This window comes from Larus michahellis, chromosome 12, assembly GCF_964199755.1.
Source record: "Larus michahellis chromosome 12, bLarMic1.1, whole genome shotgun sequence".
Lineage (NCBI taxonomy): Eukaryota > Metazoa > Chordata > Aves > Charadriiformes > Laridae > Larus > Larus michahellis.
In genome coordinates this window covers 16,236,578-16,252,574 of record NC_133907.1, presented here as the reverse complement: position 1 = coordinate 16,252,574, position 15,997 = coordinate 16,236,578, and the positions used below count along the sequence as shown (strand labels likewise).

General features: G+C 55.9%; 2 protein-coding genes across 4 annotated transcripts; both read left to right on the top strand.

Annotated features, from left to right (window-relative positions):
• Window positions 1-161: 161 nt before the first annotated feature.
• LOC141750192 (uncharacterized) lies at window positions 162-11,104 on the top strand. Of its 3 annotated transcripts, none has more exons than XR_012589603.1 (14): window positions 162-715; window positions 1,158-1,214; window positions 1,685-1,761; window positions 2,337-2,502; window positions 3,323-3,429; window positions 3,928-4,059; window positions 4,986-5,130; window positions 5,391-5,621; window positions 5,857-6,050; window positions 7,096-7,223; window positions 7,294-7,590; window positions 8,796-8,948; window positions 9,375-9,488; window positions 10,307-11,104. XR_012589603.1 is itself a non-coding variant. In XM_074604886.1 (10 exons), the coding sequence occupies exons 1-10, from the start codon at window positions 617-619 to the stop codon at window positions 7,271-7,273; spliced, it is 1,386 nt and encodes a 461-aa protein (XP_074460987.1). In that variant the 5' UTR covers window positions 162-616; the 3' UTR covers window positions 7,274-7,435. The 3 variants fall into 3 exon arrangements, 1 of the variants encoding a protein (XP_074460987.1); XR_012589602.1 differs by having other exon boundaries at window positions 8,793-8,948; XM_074604886.1 differs by lacking the exons at window positions 8,796-8,948; window positions 9,375-9,488; window positions 10,307-11,104 and having other exon boundaries at window positions 7,096-7,435.
• A 969-nt stretch (window positions 11,105-12,073) lies between these two features.
• LOC141750099 (uncharacterized) lies at window positions 12,074-15,455 on the top strand. Its single transcript, XM_074604681.1, has 5 exons — window positions 12,074-12,366; window positions 13,400-13,542; window positions 14,502-14,577; window positions 14,743-14,831; window positions 15,249-15,455. Exons 1-5 carry the CDS (start codon window positions 12,198-12,200, stop codon window positions 15,453-15,455), a joined length of 684 nt encoding a protein of 227 aa, XP_074460782.1. The 5' UTR covers window positions 12,074-12,197.
• Window positions 15,456-15,997: the final 542 nt, after the last annotated feature.

Sequence of the window (15,997 nt, the reverse complement as noted above, 5' to 3'; positions counted from 1 at the left end):
TTCCCAGGAGAGACGAGGCCGGGGGGCAAAGGGGACTGAGCCCCGTTTGTCGTGTTTCCCCCCTCAGCCCACGAAATAGCGCTGTATTCCCGGGGTCCCTTGCCCTGGAACTCGGAAGCTTTCCCTCCCGCCCCGGCTTCCCCGTTCCCTGCTGGCGGCCCGGGCCCTTCGCGCCGCCCGTCGGGGAGGACAAGGTCCGGGAGCTCCCCCCGGGCACGTCGGCGTTTCGCCCCGGGCCGGGCCCCCCGCTCCCGCGGCAGCCCGGGCCGAAGCCGCAGCCTCCGGCAGAGGCTCCGGCGCTGCCGCCGCCTTCCCCGGGCGACGGCCCGTCCCCGCGGCCCCGGCTCTCGCCCGCCGTCTCGGGGCCCCCCCGACACGCGGCTCGCGGGGACCGTTTCCCCCCGCTCCCGCCCCCAGCGTCGGCCGGGGCCGGTAACGGTCTCCGAGCGGAGCCGGCCGGAGCGAACCGCGGCCGGAGCGGCCTCTTCCCCCGCGGCAGCCCCGCAGCCCGCAGGAAAGCGCCGCCGCAGAGCGGCCCCGAGCGAGCCCGTCCCTCCCGCCCCGCGGCTCCCGGCGGCGCCCGTCAGGCGGCGGAGCCCGGCCGGCGAGCGGGGGCATGGCGGCGCCGGGCCCGGCCTCCCTGCAGCGCCGGCTGCAGAGCTCGCAGGAGGCGCGGCACCGGCAAGCGGTGCTGGTGCGGAAGCTGCAGGCGAAGGTGAGGAGCGGGGGCGCCTGCCCGGGGGGAGCTCCCCGAGGCCGGGCCGGGGTGCCCGCGCCGTCCGCGGACGGGACTCGGCGGCGGAGCCCTCGGGGGGCGAAGGCGCGGCCCCGGCGGGGTCCTGCCCGGGCCCTGCCCTGCGCTGCCGCGGGCGGGACGGCGCCGAGCCCGGAGCTCGGGGGAGGGAGGGAGGCCCCGGGAGCCGTCCCGTCCCGTCCCGTCCCGTCCCGTCGGCGGTCACCCCCGAGCCGCTCGCCGGGGCTTGGCCGGGCTCGGGGGAAGCGAAGCTTCCCGGTCCCGAAGGGACTCGGTGTCGGAGCGGCAGCGCCGTGGCGCGGGCTGAGCTCGGGCTGCAGAGAGCGAGAGAAAAGCCGGTGCCGGAGGAGCCGGGTCCGTCCCCGGCTGCAGTCGCTCATCTTCATGCCGTGTCTGCGCCCAGGTCCTGCAGTACCGGACCCGCTGCCGAGAGCTGGAGCAGCAGCTGGAAGCAGGAGCGGTGAGTGCGCAGGGCGCGAACTGAAGAGAGCGGCCGGAGCGTTCGGGAGCGAAAAAGCTCCCCGAGCCATGGCAGGGGAAAGCGAGATTGTGCTCCCGGAGGGTTTCAAGAAGCGCTGCGAGTTTGCCCGCCCCTGTTCTGCCCAGTTGCCGCTCTCAGAGCAGCCAGCAGTCCCAGAAATGCAGGATTGGAGTTGTGTGCGGGAGTGCTTTATTGGCGGGGAGCGTTTCGTCCTGGGTCTCGGGAGAGGGCTTTGCTGCCTGTTCTAGGGCTGTCTCTGAAATAGAATGGGTGGACAGACAGTGTTTTGGAAGGCGAGAATGCTGGCGTCGGGCAGAGAGAGCTGGCTCTGTGCTTTTCGTTCGGCTTGCCGGCTAAAGCAGAGCTAGGAAAGAAAGGGTGGGAGCGTAGGAGAGCATTCCTGGGCTTCAGGTGGAAGAATTGGACTAACCATTTGCTTTCTTCTTCAGGGATGCCTCCCAGGCAGGTGGGAAGGCACGGAGGCCCTGGAGAAAGCCCTGCTTGAGGTGAAAGAGGAGCAGCAAAGGTACAAGGAAGAAGCGTTCCCTCCTACTCAGTATCCTGGATGCTCACGGCAGGGAGGGAAAACCTGTCAGTGGTAGGCAGTCTCCGCAAGGGAAGTGTTGGGGCAAGCCCTTTGGAAAGGAGAGAGGTGCACAACCTGTTCTGTGGGGCAGTAATAGTGGTGTGTGCTGACCGCTTCTGTTTGGAGCGGGGCGTTCCTGCGGGTGAGCTCCAAGGGTCCCTTTCCAGCCTAAACGCTGCCCTGGTGCAGTAGGTGAGGGGCTGGGGGCAACGCTAGAGAAAGGTGATGCGTCCAGTGATGAGGCAGCACGAAGGGGAGGCAGCCGTCGACTGTGGGCATCGTCCGAGTTGCAGAGGAAGGGGAAACCCAACCTGTAGGTGGAAATGGAAGGCTTAAAGCAAGGAGAAGCGAACGAGTTGGCCATCAGCGAGAGATCTTAGTTCATCCTAGAAAGCGCTTTTCCTGCCTCTCAGTTTGAGACCAAAGTCAGTGTTGGGGGAGCCGGGAAATCCCGGGGATGCTGCTTGTGGATAGGGGTTGTTCAGTGACCTCATGGCTGTTCCTCCCTTTGCAAGGTGCGAGGATCTGGCCGAAGCGAACAGTCTGCTGCGGGAGCACCTGGAGAAAGCGAAAGAGGTGAATTCAGCCCTCAAAGAAGATGTTGGAAAGCTGACGGTGGATTGGATGAGGGCGCGGGAGGAGCTGGAAGCGAAGGAGCGCGAATGGCGCCAGGAACGTGAGGTGAGGCTCAGCTGCGGGAATGTCAGAGGTGGTGCCAGCGTGGCATGAGAACGCGTTTTGTTTCTGGCCCAGAGAACTTGCTGTGAGAAGGTTGTGGCTCGGTTGAGGATGTGTTGGTGTTGACGAGCAGAAGAGAGGGGTTGTCGCGGATGGAGCGATAGACTTCACTCCTAAGAGAGAAGCAGCAATATATTTATTGATATAAACCAATGATTTGACCAAGTCGATAGCAGATGCGACAGTTTTAAGAGGGTGCTGGGGGAGTGTCAGCAAATCGTGGTGACGGAAGAGGCCCACCTGCTGTGGCCGTGCTGCTCGGTCCTGTAGGCAAATGCTTGCTGCTGCTGGACGCTGTAGGGCAGCGACACAGGAGTGCTCGTCTTTTTGATGGTTCTTAAATCTCCGTCTAGAGCTGTGAGAGCAGAGAGGTCTGTGTGTTTTGAGATTCAGAGCAGCCAAGGGAAGAAGAAGACAGGCCTCCGTCACCGCTAGCAAATGGGACGGTGGTCTTGGAGGGGCTTGTCTTTGTCTTCCTCCACCAAGAGTGTGAGACAGCTCTGCAAGGCGAGGTGCTGACTCGGGGTCAGCTTGCTTTGCTGATGTCCCCTCCTGCAGGAGAAGGGTGGATGTTGCCTTCTTTGAAGGCAGGTGGCAGGTCTGCTGGGGCTGCTTCTGTGGTGCCTCTTCAGTCCTTGGTGCCCTGTCGGAATAGTTATTCAAGGAGAGCTGGCGATGGTGGTTGTGCTCTCTGCAAGCTGAAAGACTCGTACAGTGATGGCGGAGGCTGAACTGGCATTTCTTTTTGTCTTTGCATCTGTAGCTCTATGAGAACTACTTCAGGGGTGACCGTGACCGTCTGCTCGGTCTGTGGCATCAGATGGTCGCCTTCCGCCGTCATTTCCTGGAAATGAAGACTGCCACGAACCGGTGAGTAGAAGTTGAGGCCCGATCTCTGGCAGAAAAGATGTACCTTCCCTTCACACCTCTCTGAGGTTCCTTTCTCACAGTTGCCTTCTACACAAACAAGAGCAGCGTAGCCGTGAGAGTGTCGGCTGCTGGTGTCAGCAGGCGACTTCAGACTCTGGGTTACTGTCAGCCATTTATCTTCCTGGATGATGAACCTTCCTTAATGCGTCGAGCGTGCCTTGGTTCTTGTGTTCTTTGTGCTTTTTTGTTACGCCGTTTTAGGCTTATTCTTCCTCCACCTTCCTGAAAAGTTTATTATGTGGCTGTTGTCGTGAGCCTCTGAGCAGTCGCTCGCCAAGGTGTGTCCTGACCCCAGAGTGTCAGGGGAATGATTTGTCCCCAGCCGAGATGTCATCTTTCCTGGCAGCTTTTCCTCTTTGCGCCATTACGTGCGTGAGAAGCGAGTCAGCTGATAGAGACGGTGGTGTGAACGTTGGCTCTTCCTTTGTTCTTCTGCAGAGATTTGTCAGAGCTGAAGGCAGAGCAAGTGAGGCTTTCTGGGTCTGTAATGGCAAACTGCTCCCGTCTAAACTCCAGCGTGATGTCCTTCCAAGCCAAGGGGGAGCTGGAGAAGAAGGAGCTTCAGGACAGGTAAAGGTGTTTTAAACTTTGCTGTTAGCACCGTTCTCTTCTGGGGCTGCCTCTTGCATTCATAGATGGGCTGTGTTCACATTGCAAACACACCCGTTCTGCACAGCCTTGTTTCTGTCCCGAGTCAAACGGTTGCCTTCAACAGAAAGGACGGCAAAAATCGTCTGACTGCCAGAAGCTCCTCTGGGTAAGACCAGACTGGCAAAGAGGTGGCGTATTCCAGTGCTTTTGCTGTGAACTGGTTCTTGGTGAGCAAGCGAGAGCAGCCTAAAGAGAGCTCTGTCTCTGGTACAGCCCTTTTGCTCCCCGGGGCGGTGCTAGAGGAGTTGGCAGGAATTTGCCCGGCACCATCCTAAGCACTGTAGCACCTCTGTGCTGACAGTTCCTTGCGAGACTGAGTGCAGAAGGCCTTTGGGGCAAGAAGGGCCATTTTGCAACATGCAGCGTATTAACCGGGACCCTCCTGTGATCCCATGGTCATTGGATTGGACATTCATAGCCGTCTCCCCAGACAGCTTGCAGGGCCTTGGATTCATTCACTGCAGAAGGCAAAAGTAGTTGTGGGAGTCGTAGTCTGGACTTTCAAAGTCTGTTTTAGCCCAAGAAGAACTTGTGCAAGGCTTGTATCCAACGTATGAAAGAGGAGAGAGAGAACTAAGAGGCAGGAAGCTGTTGCCAGTACCTGAACGTTTTGGAAACGTTCTGTGATGTCTGGAAGCTTGATTTACTTTCTCAATGAGGAACGTTTCATCCATGACAAAGAGCGATGCAGCTCTAGTCAGGAAAAGCCGGTGGTGTTTAGGTGTAGGTCCAAAGCCGTTGGAAATCATTCCAACTGCCGTATCTGGGACACAGTATGTGCTCCTGGTTTTGGAAACGAGAATGTTTTTACATTGACAACTTGTTTGTCTTTCCCCTTCTCACAGACTGAAGGACTTAGTGGCACTCGAAGACAAACACTGCGTGTTACAGCATGAGTTGGTAGTTGCGAGGGAGGCGCTGGAGGAATCGCACCTTGAGAGGGATGTGCTGAAGGAAGAGAAGCGTGAGCTTAGAGTGGCCCTGGAGAAGGTATGGCCACCTTGTGATAGCAAGACCAGCACAGATGCTTTTTTCGTGTCAGTAGAGGCCAGGGAACGTGCTGTTCTCCTCCTTGGGAAATGGTGATGAGACCACGCAGGCTCCTTGGGGTAGTTTGTCGGCACGTGCTTATTGGGAGCGCTGACCTGGGAGTATGTCAGCGAGACGCAGGGGATGTGGAGTTGCTGCTCTCCTCTTCTTCAGAGTAAGTCTTGCTGTATTTGATTTCCTCTGTGCTTCTGTGATTGCAGCTGGAGCAAGAGAATGAGGCTCTGTTGTGTAAAGTGGATGAGACGGAGAGAGCAAAGATCTCTGCCCAGGAGAAGCTGAGCTTGTGTGAAAGAACAAAGAGCGAGCTCTGTGCAGAGAAAGGCCACCTGGAGCAGCTGCTGAAGAAAGCAGAGGAGCAACAAGAGGAGCTGCGGGTAGAGCTGGGCATCCTGGCAGAGGAGAAGGAAGAAGCCCAAGAGAAACTCCTTGAGGTGAGACCAAAGACCTGGTGCTTCTGGGTGGGCATGTGGCTGCTTGGCTGGGTGAAGCTGTGCGTGTTGGCCTCCTTTTTGGCTTCTGGTAAGTTGCAGAGAGAGGACTGCATCCACGACTCTACTGTTCTCCCGTGTGGCAAAAGCAGCAAACTGTGTAGCTCTGGAGCCTTTGTCTGGGGCAAAAGCCAGGGCTGCACGCAAGGACTCTCACTGCATTTTGTCCCGCTTCCAGGTTTCCCGCCAGCAAGAGTCGTCTCGCAGTGGCCTGGAGCAGTTGCGCCAGGAGTCCTCTCGCCAAGGGCACGCGCTGGCCGAGGTGTGCGCAGAGAAGGAGTTGCTGGTGCGGGAGAAGGCTGCCCTGGAGGTGCGACTGGCAGCCCTGGAGCGGGAGAGACAAGGCCTTTCGGAGCAGCTGGCAGAGGCCAGGTAAGGGCAGGGAGGAGACCCTGGGCAGGACGTTCTTTAATGTCTGTAATGGTAAAGGTGACAGTGGTTCCACGGGGATTGATTGCATCCAGTGTGCTTTTCACATGTTTTCGCTTCCATGGAGAGAAAATGGAAGAATTTCAAGCAAAAAAAAAGTCTACCTTGATTTGAAGGTTATTTTTCTGACAGCTGAAGCTGGCAAAGCTCTCCTGAGCGTTGGGCTCATGTTTATGCCCCCTTACGTGTTCCTCTGTGACGTCCACAGCAAGCCGAGTGGGCTCTGAACGGAGCCATAATTAAACCACGCAGACGTTTCCCAGAACGTGAAGTTTCTCTCTGGTCTTGGATTCTTGTTCTGTGCATTTGAACATCGATCTTTCCTTGTCACGTAGTTTGAGGTGGGATCTTCAGAATTGACGGCTATTGCTTATGGAGGTTGTGAGCAGGACGCTGCCCTTCGGGAGAAGCCAGAGGCTCCTGCAGAAAATGTGGAGGGCCTTCTGTTTCTAAGCTAACTGGTGTTAGTGTGGTGCAGGAGCTAGAGCTGGTGACACCAGCAGCAGGGAACCCTCTCTTGAATTCTCGCCAGCCTTCAGGGGTTCCTGCCCATCACTGATGTCTGTTAAAATGGACATAGTTACTTTGGCCTGCCAGAGACTGGTGTAATCGGAACTGTGTGCTTGTTCTCCTTCTTGAAGATACGTCCTCCGTTGTCCATCCAAGTTTTGCTTGCTGGCACAGGCTTGGTGGGCGCAGCTACCCGTGTGTCGTGGATCAGACCCCAGCAAGTGAAGATTTGGCTATTGCAGTCCAATTCGGCTGGGCTTTCTGTGTGCTGCCAGGTGACAAGGGAAGCCTGGCCATCCCCTGGCAGGGGCCCGCATTGCTATTTGGAAGGGCAGAAATAGGCTGTCTGTGTAGGAGTTTCCACGCGAGCCTTTTTCCGTAGGCAGGGGTAGGGATCTTGCACCGCTTCTTCCTGGAACAACTCCCTGTGGGTGTCAGGAGCAAGCAGCTCCTTTCTCTCTGTATTCACGATTTGCAGGTCAGGGAAGGAGACCCTGGAATGCAGCCTGTTGGAGGCTCAGCAGCACTTGTCTGAGCTGGAGATCAGCAGGAGTCATCTCGAAACCCAGCTCCACGCGGTGGCGCAGGCCAAGGAGGTGATCCAAGGTGAGAGCCTCCCGTTTCTGGTGACCCCGTGCCTGGGGAAGGTGGTATGAAAGCAGCTCTCTGTCCGCAGTGCTTCTGAGGAGTGAAGGAGCTGGAGACAGACCCCTCCTCCACGGAAACTCAAAGGGCGTAAGGTCAGTAAAGTCAGAGCCGCTGTTTGTGCAGACTCTGACTCTTGCCATTTGTCGTGTTTGCAGGGGAAGTGAAGTGCCTTCAGTGGGAGCTGGAAGCAGAGAGGTCTCTCCTGAAGCGGGAACGGCAAAACATGGCGCAAGAGCTCCTGCAGAAAGAGCAGCAGCATACCGACACCCTCAAAGTTCGGGAGGCCGACCACCAAGGGGAGATAAACAAGCTCCTGCAAGACGTGGTAGGAAACACTATGCTTCTGAATGCTTCAAGCCAGCTTTGTGGGCTGGCTTTAGGAGAAGAACAGCCTGAGCGTGTGAAATGGCAGCAATGGTCTGTCCCGGGCGACACGGTGCCGGGCCAGGCAGCAGAGCCAGTGGCTCGTCCTCGAAGGAGCGTGGAGACCCCAGGACTCTGGTGGGACAGTAAATGCAGGCACGGGTTGCGTGTGGGTGTAAGAGGAGTTCAACAGAAGGTTGGGTGGTCCCCAGCCAAAGCACGGCAGCAAAGGGCTGGGATCTTAGCAGCCTCCCGCCCGCCATGGAGTAGACTCCTAACGCTGCTGCCAGCTGCAGGCGGGGGAACTTTGTTCCTTCCTTTCTGTCCTTTGGCGGCTGACAGAGGTGTTGGAGCAGACGGAACAGGCCCCTTGTTCCTGGTACTGGCGTTCGCGGCCTGTCTTGTGAGGAGGGCACGAGGGTCTGGTCCCTTTCTGACCCTGCAGTCCGTCTGCACCTTTTCCTTGATGAAAAGGGAGCCGAGCTGTGACAATGGAGGCTGTGAGCCTACGCTGTTCTGAGGAGCTTGGCTGAGACTTCTTGTTTGTGTTTGTGCTTGGGCCGAGGAGAAAATGTTTGCTAGTAATTCACCATTCAGCTGCTCAAACGCTTTCCGTCAAGCCCAGAACTAATGAAAGAACTACGCAGCTTGCCGTTAAAATGAATGCGAGTCCAAGAGCTGTGCGTGGGTGATTGGTTCTCTCCTATCTAGGCAAGATGAAGCAATGTGTGGCGGTTGGGATTTGGCCTGGAAAGGAAAGGGCACAGTTGAGCAAGCGAATGTACTAAACGTAGTAGAATTTTGTAAGGATGGCTGAACAGCAGCGACACTGATGGTGCTTAGAGGAGGCTTTCAGAGATGGAGACTCCTGAGGTCCAGCTTTCCCAGGGTATTAGAGAGAATGGAAATGGTACCGTTGGCTGGTGAGGTTGAAGGCTTCATTGCGCTTTCAGGGTGTTCTTTTGGCGCAGGGATTTCTCCGAGGTGATGTGGAGGAGGGCCCCTGGGAAGGGAGAGTGTTGTTTTGGGCTGTGGGCCGGGAGGAGGAGGAGAAGGGACGTAGCACTGTCCTTTCCTCCATGGTCACTCTCCGCGATGTGTTGACTCTGGCCCTTCTCTCCTTTCTGTGGCACCACTCCCATCATCTGCTCTCTGAATGCCCAGCAGGCGATTGCAGAAGGGCAGCGGCTGTCCTGGCTCTCGGAGAAGAGACTCCTGTCGCAGCGGCTGGAACGTCTGCAGCGAGCAGTTGCAAGGCTGGACCGGGAGAAGACGGAGCTGAAGCAATACAGTGCTGAGCTCAGGAGGACTCTGGAGGAGGTAGACCAAGCTTTCGCTGCCTCTGCGCAGCATCACGGTCCTCTGGAAGACACCGCATTTCCAGAGGCAGCACTGTGGAGTCCTGGGCTTGTTTCCTTCCCTCTCCCACTGTCCCCTGTGGCCACACGCTTTTGTCTTTTCTCTCTCTTCTGGCACCCCGTTGCCTTCGCAAATGCACGTTCACTGCGGTACCAGCCTTCTTGCCCCAGTGTCCCCATACACACCCACTGGACACTCTTGTGTCAGGAACTCTTTCCTCCTGCTCGCTCTCTTCCGTGGGCTGCTTGGAGTGCTTTTTGGCCCCAGCGTTCTGTGGTGCAATTCACAGTCTCTGAGCAGCCATCTCCTTGCCAGGATGTCCAGAGGTCCTTTTGCTCCTTGTGTGGTGGCAGCTTTCTGTGACCCTTTCTCCTACCCAACGTGCAGGTGGAACGTGAACGGAGGAGGCTGAGGAGATATTGCAGAGGTCGGGCGCTGCCAGATGCAGGCGGATCTTCTCTCTCCGAGTCTGACCAGCACAAGATGCTGGCGTCTCAGCAGGTGAGACCAGGATCTTACTTGGTGGGAGGAGGCTCTGGCCAGATGGAGGAACGATGGCAGCAGCCCCCCAGTATAGACCGGGTGAGGAGCAGGAAAGCTCTCATCCAGAGCCGCTGTGGCTGTGCTGATGGGCACAGCTCTGCACGATGCTGTGGCCCGAGTTTTGTTTGGCCATCAGGAAGGGAGGCCGGCAGGCGGTGGGAATACCCAGTCAGACGCGTCCCTTGGCCATGGCCAGACAGCATCGTTCCCCGAGGTCTGGTCTCTGTGGGTCAGGCAGGGTGGGAGAGGGATTGGAGGAAACTCAGAAAACGGAATGGATGGGAAATAGAGAATAGTCTAAGGACGTTCCCCTTGAGTCTTGCTCGTCTTGTTGAGCTTTCCCATTTTCCCTTTTCACGCGCTAGCTGTCACGTTTTCAAGGCAGATGAGAGCAGAAGAGTTCCTCAGTGCCTTGTGTAACCAGTAACTCTCCTGCTGAGGAAAAAGCCTGTGGCAGTAAGGTGGCAGTAGCCCCAGTCTCTCCCTTGGAAAGGGGAGTTGGGTGACTTAATCCTGTAGGAACCTCTCTCTCTCATATCCATGGGATGTCTCGGGGTTGTACGTGTGAATGGTGAGCCAGAGAGAAAGTCAACGTGTTGATAGTGTGAGGTGAGGCCAGGGTGACTCTGGGAGCCTGTGACTTCCATTCCCCGAAGAGCAAGTGTTTGTCGGGGCTGGCGTTAGAGGGTGCGTCTTCCCCGAGAGCCGGTACCGTGGAGCTAGGGCTGGTCCTACCAGCGTGGGCTTGTCTGAGCTCGGCCTTTGGCCTCTTTCAGGTGTCCCTTCCGCAGACGCAGCTGGCGCAAGACGGAAAATAGAAGCGGGACTGGATTGAGTGCTGTGCAAAGACCGGCCAGGAACTTGAAGACCTTGAAGGCCAAAGCTGCTGCTCCGGTGGCAGAGACTCGGGAGCTGCGCTGAACCTTGTCCTGCCGCGGAGCAGCTGCAGCATCGCGGGGTTCCCGTCTTGGGCCCTTCCCTGGACTGTGTTTGTTTTCCTGCGGGCAGGGGGGGTGCATTTGTTCTGTTTAGATTTTGCAGCATGTGCTAGTGATAGTGGGGGTTTATGTTTCTGTACTAAAAACCATTTTGTACTATTTCTGAAGGGAAAAGGGAGAGGGGTTTTTATGTTTTTGTAATAAAAGCCATTTTGTACTGTTTCTGAAGGAAAGGGGGAGTGGGCTTTTTACCTTTTTTGTAATAAAAGCCATTTTGTACTGTTTCTTGAAGGAAAAGGAGAGTGCTTGGTACATTCATGGGTCAGGAAAAGGTTAGAGTAGGGATGTCAAAAGAATATGGTTAAAAAGTTCCAGGAGCGCTTTGTATAGAATTGTAGTAGAACTTTGATGGAGCTTGAGCTGAACTCCTGAAATTAAACCTTAATTGGCCTAATTAGGGGGATCTCCCAAACCGTTCCAAACTTGGACTTGAATGCATGTGTCTGATGAGGGCTGGTAAGGGAACTGTAGCTCACCCATGGGCTGTATCTCATCACTGTGAACCTGGGACTGTCGGAAACGTGTGGTGTGCTGGCTGTTGTTAAAGGCCCGGCCCCCGATTCTGCAGAACTGAAATAAAGCCAAATATCTCGACTCAGTGTGTTGATTGGTTTTTGCCCAGCGGGTGAAGAACCCTGATTTAGGGCCATCTCCTCCGGCCCTGGTTTTTCCCATTCCCTGCTTGCAGCTCCCTTTGGGTGAGCCCTGGCACCGGCTGCTCGAACCTGCTCCGCTGCACCGTTCTGGGCCTCCACAATAGAGCTGCCTCCCCGCTGCGCAGCGAGGAGACCCAAAGGCCATGTGGCAGAGCGGTCCCCAGGGGGAGACGCCAGCGTCCGTCCCCGGAGCGGCGGGAACAAGGGTTTTGTGCAGGGCTGCTTGCTCTGAGGAGAAAGAGCCCTGGAGAAAGGATCTCGACACAAGGACGGCCAGAACCCCGGCTCAGCAGAGCTGGAGCAGCCCCTCCGATAGCCCGGCCACAAAGCTTCCCAAAGGAGACAAAAGCTGGGTCTTCGCCTGACCCAGGCTGTGGGAGGGAGGAAGAAGAGGGAAAACATTGCAGGGAAGATGCTCAGACACAGTATGGCCTGGCTGGAAGGAAGGAAGGCACAAGCAAAGACGTGGGAGTAAACTCTTTATTGCAATACGAGGGGGTAAGGTCTGTGTCTGCTGCCCAGGGGCTCTACACCTCGCTTGCCGCACATCTCCTCCCTCGGCACTCTGCGTGGCTGCACGTCGCCTTCCTGCCCGTGCCCACCCCAGCACCCTGCGCAGGCTCAGCTCCGAGCCCCGTAGTCCTTTCCCCGCCACAGCACCTGGCCCGAAACGGCAGATCGAACACTGAGGGTGATGAAATTCTATTCTTTAAAAAAGCAGTTCAACTTCCTCCCATTAATTTTCCACCCCTTTATCTCCATATTGTTTTTTCTCCACTTTTTGGCTTTCCCGCCACCCCCCTCCAATAACCGCGGTCGGGTGGTTTTCTACCGAAAAAGGTCGCCATCGGGTGTTTTTGCGGGGAGCGATGGCGCACAGCAAGGAAGGAGCAGCAGGTCAAGGGAAAGGGAATCCTTGAGCGCTTGTTAGTTAACAGCAGTTCTCGTTATTTTCTTTCAGAGAGAAACAATTTGGATTGGAGTTGGGATGCGAAGGACTTGGAGGCCAGAAAATGCACCCCAGTCCCTCGCTGGTGCCCAGAAACCATCGCCGGAGGCCGCAGGAGATGGAAAGCGTCCCTCCAAAGCCGAGATGCCTTCAGGGGGACGTCGCGGTGGCTCTGCCGGCTGATTGCCTTCTCGGTACCGTCCACGAGAAGGAATTTGGCAGCAGGGAAGGAGGTGGGTGGCGATTTTAGTGATTTTTTTGAGTGTATTTAGAGAAAACTCCCTTGCTGGAATGGCTTCTGTGAGCCACTGGTCAGCAGTTCAGCAGCTCAGCTAATCCCCCCAATTCTATTCGACTAAGACGGCAGGAATGGGCTTGGTGGTAATGAACGCTAATGGTAACGGAGTTGGTAAAGGTTCCAGGGGCCTGTTGGTGGAATTTCTGGGAAACAGGTAACCTGTTAATCACTTTGGAGTTGCGATGTAGGTTCCTCCTAAAGCCGCGACCTGATTTGATTGTGCAAGTTTGGGGTAAAAACTGAAGGTAAGCATTAAAAACGCGCAATTCAAAAGAGTTGAGGATGGCGAGGAAGGCTAAAGGCTGGTCTTGTTGGAACAATTTTTCTCTCGGGCTTTTTTTTTTGCTACCTTCCGGGCAGAATTGCAAGGGGTTTTGGGTGTTTTGGCTGATGAAACAGTAAAATGGGCGCCCAGCCGTGGGAAGAAGAGCAGAGTGTGGGGAAAAGCGGGGACGAGGGAAGTGCCGTTGAGGAGTGGGCATGTGGTTGGTGCAAGGCCCGGTGTGTGCAGGCCCTGGCAGTTGCCATTGAGCTTCTGCTGGTGGCTCGGCCAGTCATCAAGGATGGGTTTTTTGGGGCAAAGTTGGCCAGAAATGTGCGGAAATGCCCGGCCAAGTGCTGTCACGGAGCGTTGCCGGCCTCCCGCGTTCTACACAACATTCCGAAGCACTTGGTGCTCGGCGGTGGTGGCTCTTGCAGCTCGCTGCTCTTCTCAGAGCAAACCTGACCACTTGGGAGAGGTTTGAGGAGGAAGAAACCCCCAGTTTTCTTGCCCGATGGGGCCCAAGAGGACTCAGGAGGCAGAACGGTACCGTGGTGGTGCTGCAGAAGTTGTTAGAGGAGAGCGATTAGCGCTTTCCTGGGAAATAGGGGCCGTCTTTCTTACAGCTTCTCCCGTATGCGCGCGTTTCTCCTGCCGGAGCTGTTCCCCGCTCGCCTTCCTCACCTCCTCTTCCTCACGCTTTCAGGCGCATCAACATTGGAAGCCAATTCCAAGCGGAGCTTCCAGACCTCCAGGACCCATCCCGTTTGGAAGAGGAGGAAGAGGGAGCGTCGCTGGTGTGGAAGCCCTGGGGCGACGTGGAAACCAACCCGGAGACGCAGGAGAAAGGTGTTTGGCTTTTTTTTTTTCCTACCGCTTTTCTTCCACTTTGACCCCAGCCAGGGATAGGAGGGGTTGAAAATGCCACCTTTTTGGTGGGCCATCCTTTTCTTGCCCGCGTTCCCGTTGGAGGGAAGGAGATGGCTGGGTTTTGGTGGGAGAGGGACTAAAGACTAACGGGCAACGCTCTCGGCAGCGTCTTGCATGAAAAAGGGGCGTTTGGAGCCCTCCCAGCTCATGTGCGGCGCCCTCGGGAGAGGGGAGGTTTCTCTCCGAGCTTTTAAATAGAGCTCTTTGGGGTACCGGACTTCTTTCTCTAGCTTTTCCTCGTCTGCGGTCTCTGCTGCGCTCGTCCTGTTTTCCCTCCCTCTCCTCTGGCCCCTTTTCTGGAGGAAAACGTGACTTTTTGTGGGTTTTTGTTGCGTTTGTAGTTAGAAACCTGCTCCATTTGGCGTCTCCCAAGGGCGGGCCGGGGGGCCGGGTCAACACGGAGCTGGCTCTGCATTGCCTGCACGAGGCTCAAGGCGACGTGCTGGTAAGAAGCGGCAATTTCTAATGAAGAACGGACTTTGTTCCTGCTTTGAGCTGGGAGTCGCTCCGAGTTTCCTATTGCGCGGGCGGGAGTCTCTTTGCCGGAGGCGCAGCAGGTTTTTGGATGTTGCCTGTCACGGCGTTAATGTGTCGTGGGCTTCCCGAGCCCTCTCCTGGTGCATCGCTAAGAGTTGGTTTTGATTCTGGGAGGATTTGGAGAATAGAATTACTCCCGAATGAAGGGATATTGGCTAAAACCCGAGGTGTGTCCTCGATGAGCCCCGAGCGGGTCTGCTTTGCTCCCCCTTCTTCGAAGAAGGATTTTAACACCCCTGGGCTGGGCGTCTGCTGGGGCGTGGCCAGGAGGAGGGAGAATTTCCCTTTTGGCTCCTCCTCCGGAGGAATTTAACTCTTTTTTTCCCTATGAAATCTGGCAGGAGGCGGCGGAGATGCTGGGTGCTGGGCCGCCTCGGAGACCCGAGTCCCATCCCCTGGCTGATTATCATTACACAGGTAAAGGAGGAGAACAGCTCCCGCCGTTCCCTTTGCTCTGATTGAATTGAGGCTTCCAAATGTTCTTTTGGGGTGGGGAAAAGAGTAGTTCTAATCCCTTTCCGGGGCTTTTGGAGGCGGGGGATGCCTATTGTAATAGTTTGGCTGTCGCTGGTTAATTCCTAGGCTCGGATACTTGGACACCGGTGGAGGAGCAATTGTTTAAAGAGGCTTTTTACCTCCATAAGAAGAATTTTCGCCTCATACAGAAGCAGGTAAAGCCGTTAGAGGGAGGCGCAGCTCGTTAGCGTGGGCAGTTTCAACCCAGAAAGTCGTATTTTGAGTTGCGTGTTGGAATGCTGTTCTTAGGACGCTTCTTCATGCTAAAAAACCACCGGTACGAGACAAGTTTTTGCCCTCATGTGTGATGGCAAGGGACTATTTAATCTCTCTGGGAGAAAATAGCAGAGATATTAAAAGAATAACGACAGTTTGTGTGGTGAAACGGAGAATTGTGCCCTGAAAACGCTTCTTGATGGCGTTTTTCAGCAGGTGAAGGTTTCTTTTCTGTCCGAGCTCCCCCGGACGTTGCGTTGCGAGAAGCGCAGGAGAGACTCCTGGTCGATCTGCCCCTTGGGTATTTTACTGCCGCGTTTCCCTTATGAAATGGCTCCTGGTTTTCCTCCCGGCAGATCCAGACTAAAAGCGTGTCTCAGTGTGTTGAATATTATTACACCTGGAAGAAGAAAACCCGTTTTGGCTGCACTCGGCCTCGCCTGACGCAGAAGAAGCGCCCGAGACGCCCGGAGGAGGAGGAAGAGGTAGAAAAGCTGCTGGGGGAGGGATTTTTGTGCCAGCTTCCGCTCCTCCATGAAGCCATCTGGGAAAACATTCCTTAAAAAACAGCGGATTTGGTTCACAGAAATATTTGTAACTTTGTGGTGGTAGAAACGGGGTGACGGTGTCGCTTCGGTGCTTCGGAATTCCACGTTTTCAACCTGTTGGGATCGATTTTTGCGTCAGAAAGCGCTGTTCTGCTTCAAATAGAGAACTGATAGGGTTTTTCTTTCAAGGTCTGGTCCTCCCAGAGGAATTAAAGTGGTTTTTTTTGACTGTTTCTTGTTCAGAGTCCACCCGGGCAGGGTTGGGCTGATAAAATGTGGTACCTCCGGCGCAAAAAATCCAATTCCTTTGCCGCCCGCGGCTGTTTCAAGCTATTTTTTACCTGATTTACAGGCCCTTTGGAGCGCAAAGAAGAGGTGGCGCATCACCCCCAAGGAAAATCCAAAGTTGGGGAGACAGGAAGAGAACCCCTGCAACGGCAGCAGCTCCTCCATCAATGCCGGTGCTTCCTGGTGCTGGGACGGCGGTGCCGGAGATCCGGGATTTTTCCCCTGCGGCGAGTGTGGAAGGTCAGCTCTTCCTTTTCCTTCTCAAAAGC

Excerpts from the sequence above, each read along its gene's own strand:
- LOC141750099 (XM_074604681.1), top strand. The coding sequence starts at position 12,198 with ATGCACCCCAGTCCCTCGCTGGTGCCCAGAAACCATCGCCGGAGGCCG. Across the intron at positions 12,367-13,399 it reads ATTTGGCAGCAGGGAAGGAG|GCGCATCAACATTGGAAGCC; the intron begins GTGGGTGGCGAT and ends TCACGCTTTCAG. Across the intron at positions 14,578-14,742 it reads GGCTGATTATCATTACACAG|GCTCGGATACTTGGACACCG; the intron begins GTAAAGGAGGAG and ends GTTAATTCCTAG.
- LOC141750192 (XM_074604886.1), top strand. The coding sequence starts at position 617 with ATGGCGGCGCCGGGCCCGGCCTCCCTGCAGCGCCGGCTGCAGAGCTCG. Across the intron at positions 5,622-5,856 it reads CCCAAGAGAAACTCCTTGAG|GTTTCCCGCCAGCAAGAGTC; the intron begins GTGAGACCAAAG and ends TCCCGCTTCCAG. Across the intron at positions 6,051-7,095 it reads GAGCAGCTGGCAGAGGCCAG|GTCAGGGAAGGAGACCCTGG; the intron begins GTAAGGGCAGGG and ends CACGATTTGCAG.